This window comes from Charadrius vociferus, unplaced genomic scaffold, assembly GCF_000708025.1.
Source record: "Charadrius vociferus isolate BGI_N301 unplaced genomic scaffold, ASM70802v2 scaffold214, whole genome shotgun sequence".
In the NCBI taxonomy this organism is placed as follows: Eukaryota; Metazoa; Chordata; class Aves; order Charadriiformes; family Charadriidae; genus Charadrius; species Charadrius vociferus.
The window spans coordinates 2,894,457-2,910,822 of record NW_009647955.1 but is presented as its reverse complement, the minus strand read 5'-3'; the positions used below and the strand labels follow the sequence as shown (position 1 = coordinate 2,910,822).

Below are 16,366 nucleotides of genomic sequence, written 5' to 3'. Positions count from 1 at the left end.
CAAAGTCCCAGTCCTCAGAGCAGCTTTAACTTCAAAGACTCATTGACGTTCCAAGTCCTTTCCTGTAGCTGACTGAGAAGCTGACTGTATTTTTCCCCATTTTCCCAGCTGATGGCCAGGTGCTGTGTGCTTCACATAAGCTCAGGAAATTAACACTTACTTCCTATCTCCAGCCTTGCTCTCTGCCTAACATGGGGTGCTTGGCAAGAATCATATTTTTTCTTAGTCCTGCATAATCCCTTTCTCAATGGGTCTTCTTTGGCAATTCTAAGGATGATTTATACCCCAGAACAGCAATCCAAGGAATTTAGCTGACAGGGACCAAAGTCCAAGAAGGAGTATGTGAGGTTTAGAAAACATCAGCTAGGAGCATTGAGATGTCAGCAACCAGCTCTTTTCAGCTATATTTTATAATCTGGAAAGAAGTGAAAAGCATGAAACAGGATTTAAGATAACCTGTTTTACTCTGAAATGAAGTGGAGAGGACATGTTTACATTTTACCAGAGTGAGAAATTCTTGAACTTTAAGAGTCGGCTGTCTGGTTATGCCCCATGCACTCAGCAAGAGGCTAAAATAAGGCATATGATGCAGATGGCCTAGGAAGTAGATGACTTCATATTTGGACGCTATCCTATGTTATGCATAGTGAAACGTATTCATCAGCTTAGAGGAGGAAACTAGAAATCTCACCACATTTCAGGATCTGCCATACGATGAAAACATGTCTAAATATGGTGCAGAGATAAGAGAAAGACTACTAAAAACATCAGGACAAATACTAGGGTATTTTCATAGTTCTTATTCAGACTAACTCCTCGTGAAGTCGGTAGACATCTTCTCCCAAACAGCAGTTCAAATAAATTCCAGGTTTGTCCCGTAACTGTTAAATCTTCCCTTCATCTACCAAACAAACACCCTCTTGAAAGAAATGTGCAAAGCAAACTGTCTGCTTTTCACGGACTGCTGTTGGCATCTCTGGAAGTTTTATTTTCAATCCAGAAAAATCTAACAGTCCTTGCTAGGATAATGAACTTTTGCAAGTTTAAGAAATAAATGCCATGCAATTAAACTATATACATAATTTCTGTTCCCTCCTATCAGTGGCACTGTGCACAACTGTGAGAGCATTCCGACCTGATGAATTGAATTTGTTATTATTTGTAAATGCAACATTTGTAAAATGCAATGTGAAACAGATTTTGCAGGACGTCAATTCCTCGCATGTTGAATCATTACTCAATGACAAGACATGCTGTGATGCATCTTCTCTATTCCTGAAATGTTTCCAATACAGCATCAGTCGTTCAGAACAGAAGCACCTGTAGGCAGAAAAGCAGGAAACATTACGTTTTCCCATGTCAGAAATGCAAGGCTTGGGCAAACACACTGTGAGGTGATCTACAGGACATGGGAAATGTTAAAAATACTTATTTTCTTGTAGGGGGTTAGTAAAGTCTAATTTATGGCATTTGAGCTAAATTGACAGTCAGAATTCATGTTATAAGAAGCCATCGTTCCCCAGGCCACCCCTTCCGAGCCTACTGGTGTGACTTGAGTACCTCCATGCAACTAAGAACGGGGGGCGTTCTCCGAGTGCCCACACCCGGAGTACTTTGGCTTACTTGCAGGAACTGCTAACCCTTGGTATTGCCGAGACGGCTCACTCCGATCCGGTCAAGAGGAACACCAAACCTTCTCTTAGGCAGCTCAACAACTTTCCTGAACAGGGAAAAAAAAAAAAAAAAAACAAAAACAAAGAAGGAGGGAAAGAATTGGGGGAAGATATCATAGGAATAATCAAAATGATACTACATCTGTGATTCCTCCGTTCATCTCACTAACAACTTTATTGTTGAGGCAGACCAGCTGCGTAGGAGCAGCCAAAGATGTGAGTGTTAAAAAAAAGATGCTTCGCTTGTCTTACAAAAAAAATAGTCAAGAGTTGCACCTGTTTTACAGACTGGCTGATGTTGATCCACTCTCCCTGTCTTTATTTGGCAGCAAACCATTCTCAGGTTAGCTGCTATTCATAAAAGAAAGGAGATACACCGCATGTATAAAGAGGAACTGTTTCATGCACAGTATCATATAGTTCAGGTGACCCCTTAGCCTGAATTTCTGAAATCTCCAGGGCCAAATGGGGCTAAGGTAAGCAAGGAGGTAGAAAGTGTTCCACAGTAAGAGAGGGGACAAGTCAGAGGAGCCCCAGCAGGATTTTCCTATGGGGTCTCCTGCAATGCGGTGTTCTCAAAATTCTATAGTAGGAAACCTCTGATGAGATTGAAAATGGGGGGTTTTGGTTTTAGTTTTTTCCTCCATATGGTACATTGCCTGATGATTTGATGAATGAGGGCATGAGGAAAGCGTAAAAGAAGTTCTACGCAGGAATACTGTATTATTGTTTTTAATATAAAAAAGAAGGATTCCCATCTTAGTTTTTGAGCATTTTTTCCACCAGCGGAATTTTTATTTTGATAAATTGTGAAAATGGTGAGATTTTCTGCAGCTGAGAATAAGCTCAACTTTTGTCCTTGGAAATACTTGCCAGCAAAATGCAGGTCCAAAGCAAACCCTGGAAAACGAACTCTTTTCTCTATCAGCCCTTGTCAAGGAAAATAAATACGAAATTTTGTTCTTTAAGTTTGCAAATGCAAAGTAACTACCAGTAGAGCATGCTATGGTGCGCTTGAGTCCAACTTTAATCGCCAGCACTCCCATGATCACTCAGCCTGTGGCTTTGGGGACTCTGCACAGCCTGCCCAGAACTATCTGTCTAGCCCACGGTCTCCTCAGAGCAGTCTCCTTTCCTCACAGCTCTCTGACGTGAACCCAGAATTGTTCCAGCATCAGCAACCCATTTCACTCTGCCTCTTTTCTAGCTACTTTCAGATGAGGTCACTGTCCCCTCCTCAAACACCCACGTATCCAGCGCTGTTGCGCTAAGCCATAGGCAAAGGAAAGGGAAAGAATGCAAAGGGCTGATCCTCAGGTGGTTGCCTGAAGGGCAGTACCCTTTTTCCCCCCAGTGGTAGGCACAAGCTGGTGGGGGCAGGTGGGGACAGGCTGCTGGAGAGCAGACTGAGCCTGACTTGGTAAAATTTTAAATGTTCTGCATCATTAGTTGTAACATCGTCATGCTCTGTAGTTAAACAGAGAAGGAAATTGTAACCTCATGCCAAGGGGAAAGGCAGCGCAGGCAGGTTGTGCAGCGGAGCTTCCCCTCTTGCGGCCATCCCGAGCCACAACAGGACAGGCACCGCTCCACCCCAGCCTCCTGCGCCATCTTCCAAACCAGACTGTGCCTATTTCAGCACTTACTGGGGACAAAGCAATATTTTCTATTTAAAACAGCCTTTTCTAATATTCCCGGAATCTCTTTCTCTGCGTCTGTCTATGGATCTTTCTACATCTTCTGAAGACTCATGTCTTCCTTCATTCTTTTCCTGTGCTTTCAAAGCTTTATAAATTGATGTTGATGAGCAAGATGAGGACCTGGGCCCTCCTATAACTGGTGGGTGCCGCAACAATGTGTGAAGTGGACTTACATTTGAACTGCTTGCTGTGGTACCTCAAACCAGGATGCTGCTCTTTTCCAAAACTTTCTGCCGTGTTGCCAGGCACCGCACACACTCTGTTACTTCAGGGGGCTGCACCTATTTGACAGCTTTCGCACTTCAAAAGGCATTTTCTGGTCTCAAAATGTAACCCTCCCAGCTGGTATAGGAATGGGTTATTATATACTGTGTGCATGACAGTGACGGGGTGCTCAGTCCTCCACTTTACTGCTCCAAGTGCAGCAGCCTCTGCCTGTTTCCACCTAAAGGCACAGACTTTCTGCTGCTTCACAGCACTCATCTGGTCTACGGTCCATGCTGATGGTAGTATCTGACTATCGATGCAGTGATCAAGGCAGCTCAGATGGTTCTAATAAATGAATGAATCCCAAACTCAAAAGCTAATCAGCACCCCCAAAGTGATAATCTCAATGCAAAACTACAAACTGTGCTGATGATGCCGGGAAAGGAGGAATTTTGTGCAGTGTCGCTCATTTGCATGAGCTCATTATTCAGAGACAAGCTGTTAGAAAACTTGGATGATTTTCACCACTGTTTCCCTCTTTCGTGTTTTTTCTTCTTGTACTGCATGTAGAATGAAACAAGATTTCCACCCAAAAAGCACAAGACAAAGTGGGAATACCATGTACTTTTGCAAAAAAAGGCACTGCAGCTTCAAAAATGACCTTGTATTTCTTCCCCTGAAAAGGGAAAACACGCTAAAAGGCAAACAAAGAATGAGCTGATGCTGATCTCTTGAAGAGATACACAGAACAGAATAGTTCTACTCAAGGTTTTAAGAATTTTGTATTTTATCACTTTTGGCTGCAGTCAAAAAGTCCTAGTAGCAGGCTGGGTGGATAAATGGAAAAACAACAAGAAAATATTGCAAAACTCTGGTTGAAAAAAATACTTGTAATGTTGACGGGGTCTTGTGAATACTTTCCATTTCCAGATTAAGCTTTAAGCATGTTATTAAATACTTTGTGGCATTGGGGATTCCATCCAAAAGAAGACAGTTACCAGAAGAAGGGAACAAGACAGTTAAGCCCTTTCAGATATAGCAAACGGCCCTTCGAGCTTTGCCCCAAACTCACAGGCTCTCCCCAGCCACACCACACGTCGTTGCTCAGCCCTGTTATAAACATGCTTATCTCCAAACATTTACTGTGACGGTATTGCTGTACTTATGTATTGATTAAACCCTGGCTTATCGTAAATTGATCAAGGTCTTGAAGCCCATTCTATTAACTATCTGCCCATTTTCACAATGTGTTTTTCATCTTGCTATTCAAAACATGCACACCGTACCTGCTTTTCACCCCAGCCTCGGGAACACCTAGCCCTGCCCTTCTGTTTTTGAACCTCTGGCATATTTTTGCTTGAAATAATCGCATGATGAAAAAGGCAGTTTTAAACTGAACGTTAGTTTGCATCAGTGGAAAGAAATGTACAAAAAAAAAAAAAATGCATATGCTTCAATGTTCTCTGTTAGCTGTATGGCACTGCGGGGATAAACGAACTAGTGCAAGTATTATTCATCACAGCTGAAGGACGACACACCATGCAACCAGAATGGTTTCTGTAGAGATTCTGGTACCCTGATCAGAGACACCTCACAACAACAGTAAACCTGCTGGTGACTAAAGCTGACCCATCTGTATCCAGGACACCTACCAACAGCCTTCTTCCAACTTTATCACTGCCAGGAGCATCTAAGAATTTACCTCTGTTTGCCTTTAGCATCCACAGAGGTCGAAGAAATCCTGTCGATCGGGGAGCCAAATCCTGGGAAACTTCTTTTCTTCTTGGTCTCGGTCACCTCATTCTCCAGAGACACCAGCTCATCAAGGAGGAACAGTTTGGCTGCCAGGTTGGTGGCTGACTTCTCTTCACTGGCAGTGGGATGTGCTCCCATGCCCAGAGCAGCAGAAGGCTCCAAAGGCTGCAAAAGAAAGCAGGAGTGTTTGCTTGCTGCTCAAGTTCCCGAAAAACCATTTGAACCAGTGTCACAGCAGCAAGCCTATAAATACATAATCACTAGAATACTAAACCTGGGCCAATGCTTTAAAACAAAGTTCCTTCTGTGAAATGTGGACATTTTCCACCCACAGGACTTTGCCATAAAAGGTTGGGATTTTTTTTGATAGAATTGAACTCGTCTTCATTATTATTGCAAGAATTATCAAAATTTATTGCTTCACAAAGCCTGTTTTTGTAGGTCAGCCCACTATCCCTATCTCAGCAGTGTGATTAGTAACACTTATAGCATGAGCTGAGTAATTTAATCCTTTTTAAAAATGCAGTCTCCAGACAGCAATATCCATCCTGATATTTTTCAGAAAACTGATTTTCATTTTTTAAATGAATGCTAGTAATGAAAACTTACACAGAACTTTCCATACGAAGCTGCCAAATTAATTAATTGCTATGCAAAAAATATCCAAAGATAAACTTGCTCAGCCCTGACATTTAAAGAATTTATGCAGTAACACTATGTGGGGAGGAGGAAAGGAAAGAACAGTAATTTGACTTGACACAGAATTTTGAACCTTAGTTATGACATTAGGCTTAACACCTTTTCAAAACCAAACTATACTTCGCTGTGCAGAATAGCTGAGAATATTGGGGTCTATCAACAAAGAAGTGAAACAAATCAAACATTTGCTTCTCAAATAACAGGAAAATATAGGGCAGGACCTAGTCTGCAACAGCAGGTGTCAAGCTTAAATCATTCTTCAGATGAAATGTTTGCCATCTCGTTCCACTTAATTTTCATGGAAATAGACAAAAATGTCGAACAAAAACTTTCATTATGTTCTTTGAAGCAGGGTTTCCTCTATCTTTAGAAGCACACCGCTATCCTTCTTATTCATACACAGTGGGTTTAGTACAAATGCAAAGAAAGCCATCGCATGGATGATGTAATATGCTTGCATCTACTGCGGTCCACATCATAGTTGTGGCGATGATATTTCCCACTACTGATGGGTGGCATAACCAGTGATGGAGTGTATAAGAATGTCGTCTTTGTGTCAGGAGGAGCACACAGCCACCATGATCGCACAAATGATGTAGCACTGTTAGTACTTTTGTAAAGGGTCTTGTTTTGTCCTCTGACTTTACTTTTTATGAGCCTGAAGTGTACTGAGCAATCCCTTCTGTTCCCTTTCAGGGTTATAAAACTTTCACAGAGGTTTGCAACAAAAATATGCCTCTAAAAAAGACTGAACTCTTAGTGGGGATAAATAGCTACACGAACGCTTGAAACTAGAAGGTAAAAAATAGCCTCTGCTCTTGAGTACTTTGTGCAGTCCCACTTACTTTGTCTTAAAAAGGATGTAATAGAATTGTAAAGAGACAGGTAAAATGGTAATCAGATACAGACAACAGTTTTCTTATGGTGAACCACTGAACAAAGCACAACTTCATGGATAAGTAAAGAGATGAGCGTGGGGTACAGCGGAGGGTTTATAAAGTTACAAACAGCAAACATGAATAAAAACTAGTAATTTTTTTCATCAAGAAAAAGAGCTCCCCAGTCCACCCAGTGAAGTCACCAGATGGTGGATTTAAAATAAATACAAGGAACTACATTTAAACACAGCTCATAGATGAAGTGGAATGCGTTGCCAAAGGACGTCATGGATACCAAGATTTTAAATTGTTTCGAAGACAAATTCAGGCCTATCAGCAGCTAAAACATGCCCTGGTCCAGTGCACATCTCTGGATCAGGAAGTCTCTGAAGATATTCTGTCCTTACATTCTTCTGTCCTTACATTCTTCTCACAAAACCCTATCATTGAAAGAGAGCGGATACCTGACCCCTGTGGCATCAGAACAGCAGCTTCTGCAGCACTGGTGTGGGGAGTGGTTAGCCCAAGCCCTATTTTCTGTCACAAATATTATTTTGTACAATCAGGGCATGCTCCCTTGAAGACAGAGAGCAAGGTAGAAGGATCCATCAATATTCTTTAGTATGCACCTAACTTCTAAGCTGATCTTAAAAAGCTATGTAAAGATCCTACAGCCAAACAATGCTACTTTGATAAAACTTTTAGATCCTTGACGTTTTTATGGCATGAAACTGTTATCTAAAAACCTTTCCTGCCAGGTCTGTCTCATGTCAAGATGACATGAAAAAAGAAAACGCAGTAGAAGTATTTTCAGGTGCAACTTCTGCAGTGAGATAGTTCTCCCATTTCATCCACTGCTTTCCTTCTCAAGCTTAAGGAAGTTACTCTGCTCCTTCCCTCTCCTGGTCTCTTCTGCCTCCTTTAATTTGTATCTTTTGTGCAGGTGGTCTTCTCTCAGGGATCTCCTTACAGCTTCTGAAAGCTGCAGAATTCTCGTACTATTATTTGTCTTCAAGAATAAGAACGAATCCTTCCCTTCAGTGTTAGAGGAGTTTGCTTCCCCCCTCCATCACCTCCTTGCCCTCTTCAGGAAGTTCTCTATCCAAAGTCACTGGATGATGTTTTAACACACAGAAAATCCCATGGTGCTTCAGGAGAGTTTGTGTGAATGGGAGTGAGACTTCATTCTGTCTGTCCTCTCAGAGCTGTGCGATTTGCATCACTATTTTCACTGGGGAATTTGTCCTGCTCCCGCTTTGCCCTCATAGAGTCAATACCGACCGCTCACCTTCCAACAGTATGGAGACCCTTCTGTTTTCCACACTCTGTGGCCAAGAACAACCAGAGGAAGAGCAGGGCTATGTGACAACCACCAGAAACATTCACCTACCTCTGGCGCTGTCTCCGCGAGGAGCACTGAGCGAGAGTGCCACTGCAGCAGGGTAATCCCAAGGGCCAAGTGCACCACAACAAGCTGGAACTGCAGCATCTGCAAAGGAGAGCAACGTATTAATGGCTTCACACATGCATTCCCAAGTTCCCAGAGGAACCTCACTCCACGGGTCTTTAAGAAGTGAAAGCAAAGAGAGATTCTGTTCCCGTGGCTGTTAATATGTGTTATCTTACAGAGTCACTGCATAAAGCCCAGATAGTGCCAGCTGAGAGCCCTTCATCTTTAGGTGCAGAATCACCTCCTCCTTGCTCCTTTATGGCACTGCAAATCTTTTCGTTTCTTTCTGCACAATGGCCCAGCCCTTCCAGTGGCAGGAGTAATGAACGCAAACTCATGTTAAAATCGGACGAACTAGACACTCATTCATAAGCGGGGAGACTTTGGCTCGCAGACACCCGGGCTGACCCTGACCTCCCCGCATGCTGTACGGGTGCCTAAAGCCATTACAGAAATCCCAGACCTCCCCAGCAGCATTTTGAAAGCAAGGCTGCATTTCACCAGTTCTCAACGGGAGTTAAGGGTAGCCACAACTTCCAGGATTTTCTTGGGATCATGGAATAAAGTTATCCAGCTCCTACACCTGGGAAAAGCTTGCATGGGAATCCATTGCTCAGACTGGTGGTGGTTGGACCACATGCTACAGCTGTAGAGCTGCAGATACCTACAGAGCCTTTAAGTAATGCCAGGAGGGTCAGGTTTTGGGAGGCTCAGGATCGGGAAGCTGCTCGCTGCAGGGGTTTCTTTGGTCATGGGTTTAGGCTACACTGTTTAAGCCCTCATTTGGATCTAGCTCTTAAAACCTGACCTGCCTCCAGCTCACCCAGGTGGGAATACTTCAGCTGATGTTAATAAGAACTAGGCTGGGGCCTCTGGTGCCAAAGGTATCTGCTAATTTGCTGATTACTCTGTCTCCAGGTCCTGCCCCAGAGTATAATTCAAGCCTGATTGCGCCATTCGTTGCTGACTCTCTGCTTGGAAAAGCAGAAATAAAAAGGATGTATAAATACATTTCTATGATGTACAATAGTTGTTTCATCCTCTGCATAGAAAATTTCCCATGGTAAAAAACATTTGGCTTTGTACTTTTCCCCACACTACAAAGGAGAAAAGCCACAAAAGTGTTTGCAGTCCAGTTTTGAAAAGTACAGATGTTATATTTGTAGTGTTGTTTCTTGAAACTCTGTTTCTTGCTCGGCTTTTTCAATACACTTTACATGTGCTTCTGTTATTTGGTTACCTCATTATACATCTTTTTTTGTTTTATATTGTTCATGAGGGATCAGCAGTGAAGAAGAAAGCTGCTGGTTATGCTGTAGGGGCGAAGCAGACGTAGTTCACTGGAATCAAAGGACAAAGACAAAGCAGTAAGTCAGGTGGTAACACTGCCTCTCAGTCCGATGGAAACAGGCATTAAAGTCAGACAAGGGTCTGTCTGGGTATTTCTAAACCTGTAACCCTCTACAATGTATATTTTTGTATGTGAGTGTGCATTGAAATTTGAAGTAGTAGTCTACTACCTTCACAGGTAACCACATCCTGATTATTTGGATACAGAGACATAAAAATAAATGGCAAGGTTAAAAACACATGTTTATTATGGTTTAAGTATCTGTGCTGGTATTCATTCAACCCAAAGACCAAAGAGCTAAGAATAGCAACTGGTACACTAATCAAAATAAACATTAAGGCACCTGCAACACAAAAGACATTTGATTAACTGGTCAGAACTTGACGCCGGTGAAATTAGAAGCGGAGGAAATTGTAAGGACTTAAAGCTTGGCTCTAATGCCTATGGAAATAAGTAGCTGAGAAGCAACGTCACCGGTTTAAAAGGGAGCAAAACTTAAGTCCAGCAAGATCCTGTTGTGCTGATTTTCACATGGTGTTGCGACCAAGGCGGGAGAAAGAAACAGGTTTGGTCTAGCGGAGCAGTTCAGCTGGAGAAAAATGTTTGCAAGACTAAGAGTGCAATGAGGACTATGCGAACATAATTAAAATCAGTCTTCTGCCAGTCTGAGCTTATCTTTCCACCTTCAGCCATGTCATAGGATCTTAGTTGTTAAAAGTAGTTGTTGCTTTTTCTCCTTGAGCTCATCTGTTGCAATTGGGTATGCAGAGCCCTTCTGCCAAGAGGGGCAGTCCCAGCCATGCACTGGTTATTGCTTCACTCCATCCACGTTTTATCTTGCCCCATTCCAAGAAAGACCTACAGTGAAGTTTGGCAGTATGCGTCACTGAAGGAAAACAACCAAAGCTCTGACAGCCACCCTCCTTCTTGAAAAAACCTTGAATTTCCAGCTTTCTTCTGGAAAACTCTTACCACCAATTTCACAGAGCTAGGTCAAGGGATTGGGGTATAATTCCATGTCTTTCATATCTCAGGGTCTGGTGTTATCTGACATAAAATATGGTTTACCCTTCACTAAATGTAATTGCAAGTCTGAAATTCAGACATATTTATGTGTTTTAGTGATATTTTAGCTTGAAATGTGTCAAAACTAAAATTCCTCATATAATTAGGTATCTTTGTTGCAGGTCCAATTAAAATAAAATCAAAGATAAAAGAGAGAACATTATTCTACCTTATCAAAGCAGGATAAACATTCAAAACTTTTTCTTAGGAATCCGTGCAGAGCCATTTTCCAGGAAAAGATAATAAGAAAGCAAAATTCTTTACCAAACAGAAACTGTTAAGTCTCCAACATCAAACCGAAGGACTTAAAAGATGTTTTTCTTTAAAAGAAAAAAAAAAACCCAAAAAACAAAATGACATCCTGAAGATAAGTGGGCCGAACAAGCCCCAGACAGCGTGCAATTCATCAACAAGCTCCAAACCCATTGCCTGTCAAAAATGGTAACAGCTGTCATTGTTCTTACCCATTTGAACTATCATATTTCACATTACTGTGGAGATTACTCCACGAGTATAAATCACAAGAGCTTTGTTTTTCTCGCTGGCCTGTGAGCAAGAGAACTGAGGCAAGACATCATGCCTTGCACTGTAATCTTTCACTTCAGCTGCCACCAGATATTGATGACTGTGCTCTGCTTGTTGTAGCAGCACCAAGAGGGGACATGCCTGAGCTCACCTGCAAACGAGGACCTTGCTCTTGTGGCTCAGCCTAGAAGCCCTTGAGGTTTTGTGCCGGATGTTCCCAAGCTGACCCGATGCAGAGCCAAGGCACGACTGTCCCATGGGCACTGGGAAGCTCCTGGCAGCACCCATTAGGGCTCAACTCCTTCTGCTATATGGGCACTGGGATGGTACTGGTGAACCTCCATCACCTGTTAGCTATGAGGATCTCTCATACCATGCAGGTTCCAACCAGCTGGGGAAACTACGGCTGTGTCTGCAAGCCAGTTACTGAGGTATTTTGTTGCTGCTCCAAAGCCACAAAATAGACTATTAAGTGCTGCTATCTATCTTAATCAAAGGTACCATTGAGTCCCAACATTGGCCTCACCAGCCTTGGACTGGACACCTGATGGGAATCTACTTTATGGCCAATAAAATTGTGATGGATGAGCATCTTACCAAAAAGAATAACTTCTAAATAGCTTGTGTGAAGCTGTGAGAAAAAGTCTGCTCTTGCTGAAACAAATTGGTTCTACTTTTTAAAGTTGTAGCATGGATCCTCTGAACATATTCATTACCACAAAGCTGAAAATATACCTGTACCAGCAGTCCAAGCGATTTCAGAAACTCCTAAGGGATCGTGTATATCTCAAGTGTAATTTTCCAGTCATGTAAATATCAAAGAAAAGGGAGAAAAATCAAAACAAATCCCACCCTCAGAAAAAAAAAAAAAAGCAGAGTCCAAAAATAGGTTAGAGTGGTGTTTTTGCTCTCATCCCACAGATGAGATATGGAGCACTTCTTACGTACTGCTTTCTAAAAAGATACTGAAGCAAAACATTGAAGCATGGGACTTTGTGACAAAGTGAAATGTAAGCAGTGTCACACACCCTATGTTATTAATAATGTGTTTTCTTGAGTAGGTGTAGATTTTTAAACAATGCCATATATTTTATTAGATATATGGTACAGACACTGTCAACTTCTACAACGTAAATTTCCCTCTATTTTCAGTTTTGTGACCATGTAGATAAATAGATGCAGGTAGGTTTCATCTGATGTAAACAGAGAGAACTTCAAATGCATTAACCCATGCAAGAGGCATAAGACTAGTGATTTTGAGAAAATGTCTAAGTATTTCTGTGTCCCAAATGAAACATTTTGTCTGACAGTATTTCAAGGCCAAGGATGTTCCACTGTCTGAAAATGAAGTTCCTTAAAGGTTTCTCAAGAAGGCACTTCAGATTCGTCATTGCTTTCCAAAATTTTCATTTCAATAATTGCATTCACTGTAACAATGTGATTTCCAGTGTTTGGTCCTAACATGTTTTCATATCACCATGATAGTCATCTTTGCCTGTATTTTACTGAAGTATCTGTTGTAAATGCTGACTCAGCTATTGATAGCTGCACTTTTGGTAGATGCAAATGCAGTCAGGGGATGCTCAAGTACACAACTCTTCCTACCATCTGTACTCAGATAAACCAGATTCAGCGATGGCTCAGTCCCTGCAGGGCTTGACTAGACCCCGCGCTGACCCTGCCCGTGGAAGGCACAATCTTTAAGGGAGCAGCACACAAATCACACGGCTCATATGAAGAAAGGCTGAAAATGTGGCACTCTACTTCTCATGTGAAGTACAGAAACTGTCCAAATGAACACAGCCCTACTGGGGCACATTTGCTTAGCAGGCACAAGCATGAATCCGGAAAAAAAATTAACTGACACAGGTGGACAAACACTTGTGGAGGACCAGTCAGTCACTGTCGTGCTCTCTTCATTTGAATAAAGAGCATGAAACCGAGTGGGCACGCAGAACAAACAAGGATGCTTCTCTCTAGAATGGGCAGGAAGGAGACAAGTTGGACATGTTGTAAAACTGACTACACTGTGTAATAAAACCATTTTTAGCGACAGATTTTAGAAATTTAAAACCCCAAACTCACTTCAGTGCCATAGAAGTAGGAGACTGCGGAGCAGGAGACACAAATGGAAGTGATAAAAACCATCTAAAAGCCTAGGAACTAATAAATAAGGAGAATGCTATGAAGTGTGTGGGAAACAAAACGTTATTAGACTATTCTTCATTGCCAACAAACTCCCAGCCCTACACTATATACATACTGACTGAACATGCCAACATTTCTTAACATTTCTAACAACTTTACATTTAGCTTTCTTCCTTCATCTTTAGCATGAGAAATAAAAACTATTCATTGTTAGAGTGCCATCTTCAGCATTTAAAGTAAAAATAAGAAACCTTTCTGTCGATAAAAATCAAGAAATATATTGTGTTTTTCTATATTAGAAAAATCATCGCCTTTCCTAACATCATTGGAGTGATAAGTGGAAGTTCTTCATACCTGGTATGAGGAGTGTATTATCAGAATATATTATCAATATAAAAACATAGGCCATTTAAAGGCTAGTAAAAACAGCCTTCAAGATATGCCTTCAAGAGAAGCTCTTAGAGACAAGAATGGCACTGGAATTTCTAAACAAGAGAATCAAAAACTGATGCTGATTTACTGGATAAACACTTAAATGTTCTGATCAAGGATATTAACTGAAGAAGAAAAGTCAATTGCCTGGTAAAGATGCATCGCAAATGGAAACTAGAGAGTAATCTGTTTCTCTGGGCTGACTAAGAAGAAAAGAAAAGCTACAATCACTTGCAATCTTTGGCAGGGTCAATCAAGAGACCTCTTACAACTGTTGTATGGTTCACATTTTTTAATTTGCTGTTTAAGAAGCCCGGAGAAGTACACATGTCATTCATTCAAAGAGTGAAAATGAAGCCCTAATCTGCTGAAATCAGTGCAGCAGGTATTTATAAATACTAAAGAACACCTCATCCAGCCAGATATATTTTGCAGTTTTTTGCAGTTTTCCCATAATTTACACCATAGATTTGCTTGGTTGGTTTGGTTTTTTTTTTTGTTTGGGGTTCCCCCCCGTCATTCCTCATGATATTCAAAGTATTTTACAAGGAAAGTAAGTTGAGCAGCATTTTGAATACAGGTGGGCAGATATATATAAATGTAATAATTTGCTCCAGGCTTCCCGAGCAAATCATTTGGTAGGGGCACAAAATGTCCCCGCAGTCCCTCAGCTTTCCACTCTGCACTCCCTGTGAGAGGACAGTTGTTCCAGATTGAAAAGCCAACTAAGGAAAGCTAAAGGCACTGTGTGCTTGTACTTCAAAAATTAGTGGATTCTGAACATTATTGTAGCCTCTGGACATTTAAACCAGAGATTATTCACATGTATTTACTTGTACAACTCCAGTCTAGGAGGCAAAAAGAAATAGTGAAACAGTTTTGAACTCAGTTTTGAACTCAGAATGGAGAAATTACGACAACTATCACTGAATCAGAGTCTGCCCTCATTTACAGTGGTACAAAGCTGAAGTAATCAGATCACTGGATAATGATAATTACTCTGTTAGTATAGGAATGCTTCTGCAGGGTTATTCTATTATTGCAGGAATGTGGCAGAATCTGGATCAACATTTATCTAATATGGGATATAATAAAACCCTTTTGCAGATTCATAAATTATTTTCCTAAATAGTTTATCTTGTTTTAAAACATATTATATGCAGCAAACTTGTCTATCACATATGGTGTTTAGTAATGCAAAGGAACTATTCTGTCATACTCTTCAACTTGCTTTAAGAAGTAATATGCATTTGACAATAACATATAGAGAGGAAAATCCATAACAATATAAACAGACAGCAGTTTACTGCAAAGCACTGCAAAAGCATGAAACTAACTAGTCACTGTTGTAAAATGCACTGACACATCTTGTTTAAATGTTGGCTGATTAACTGAACGAAATAAGTTTCCACTGAATATTATTATTTCAGTTTTAATACCAAAAATACTAGGTGATAGGCATCTTCTTATCTTAATCTCAAACTGGAAAAAGAAGCTGTGCTTTTCCCATCAGACATGGACATGTGTATACCTTGTGCATGCCTGTTAATGCAAAAAACTTGGAAAAAAAAATAAAAGGAAGAAAGCACAGAAGGGAAGAAAGCTTCTGTAAGCAGAGCAGAAGACACAAAATATCCCCAACCCATCTCTGTCCTCGCTCCTCTTACCTTGCATTGGATACAAGCAATTCCAACCTTAATGGTCCTGCTATGTTCTTCCCCCTAACTTATCCCTAATGTTCAGCTTTCTTTCAGAGTTTTTATAGTCTCTGCTGTAGGCTACAAACTCCAATCCCTGCCTTTGCTTTCTCTTACATCATTTCTAAAGATTTTCCACTGATCCTTGCCCTAAACCTTTCTCAGTCCTGCACTCTCACACGCATACTTGCCTCACATTTGTTATATTTATTGCTCTGATCAAGATGATTAGGTTATAATTAAAGGTCTAGGGTTTTGTTTTGTTTTTTTTTTTTTTCCTTTTTTTTTCTTTCAAGATTCAGACAGACATGGGAGCGGAAAGATTTTCAGCAGAATCACCATTCCTATAACCTCTCACTTTTGCAAACTGCAGTACATAAACTTAATATACTGAATCATTATTTTTTTAAACTTTATTTATTTGGGACAACAGGAATAACTTTAGAAGGACTGCATTAACTTCAGGAAGAAATTAGTTGGTGCATTTTTAGTTGATCAATACCATTGTAAGATGAGCATTAGAAAAGGACTGTGTTTTGTAAAGCAAGTCACAAGAACTTAAGTCTTTCAGACACTTCATTTCAGTTATTGAAATGATTGTAAAGTGTGAGCTATGAAGCTGCCTATCTTCCCTGGGCAGTACTAGAGGACCTATTTATTTCTCTGTTTGCCTCACTAGAATAAGTCTATCTTCTCTTTTGCCCCTTTTTTTAAGCTCAGTTTTTAATTGATTCACACAGCAATTGTAGACCCATTTTTGGGTCTAAAATTCCAACCTGTGCAGAC

General features: G+C 40.9%; 1 protein-coding gene across 1 annotated transcript; it reads right to left on the bottom strand.

Moving 5' to 3' along the window:
- Positions 1 to 450: 450 nt before the first annotated feature.
- On the bottom strand, positions 451 to 15,588 carry OSTN (osteocrin). Its single transcript, XM_009883364.1, has 5 exons — positions 15,551 to 15,588; positions 8,303 to 8,401; positions 5,283 to 5,500; positions 1,624 to 1,720; positions 451 to 1,320 (listed from the first exon to the last, which is right to left on the bottom strand). Exons 2-4 carry the CDS (start codon positions 8,399 to 8,401, stop codon positions 1,636 to 1,638), a joined length of 402 nt encoding a protein of 133 aa, XP_009881666.1. The 5' UTR covers positions 15,551 to 15,588; the 3' UTR covers positions 451 to 1,320; positions 1,624 to 1,635.
- Between the last annotated feature and the right edge of the window lie 778 nt (positions 15,589 to 16,366).

What these genes read in the sequence shown, in the direction of transcription:
- OSTN (XM_009883364.1), bottom strand. Translation starts at nt 8,401, where the DNA reads ATGCTGCAGTTCCAGCTTGTTGTGGTGCACTTGGCCCTTGGGATTACC. An exon ending in TCGCGGAGACAGCGCCAGAG is followed by an intron (nt 5,501 to 8,302) that starts GTAGGTGAATGT and finishes TTTCTTTTGCAG; the next exon opens with CCTTTGGAGCCTTCTGCTGC. An exon ending in GATGCTAAAGGCAAACAGAG is followed by an intron (nt 1,721 to 5,282) that starts GTAAATTCTTAG and finishes TTCCCTGTTCAG; the next exon opens with GAAAGTTGTTGAGCTGCCTA.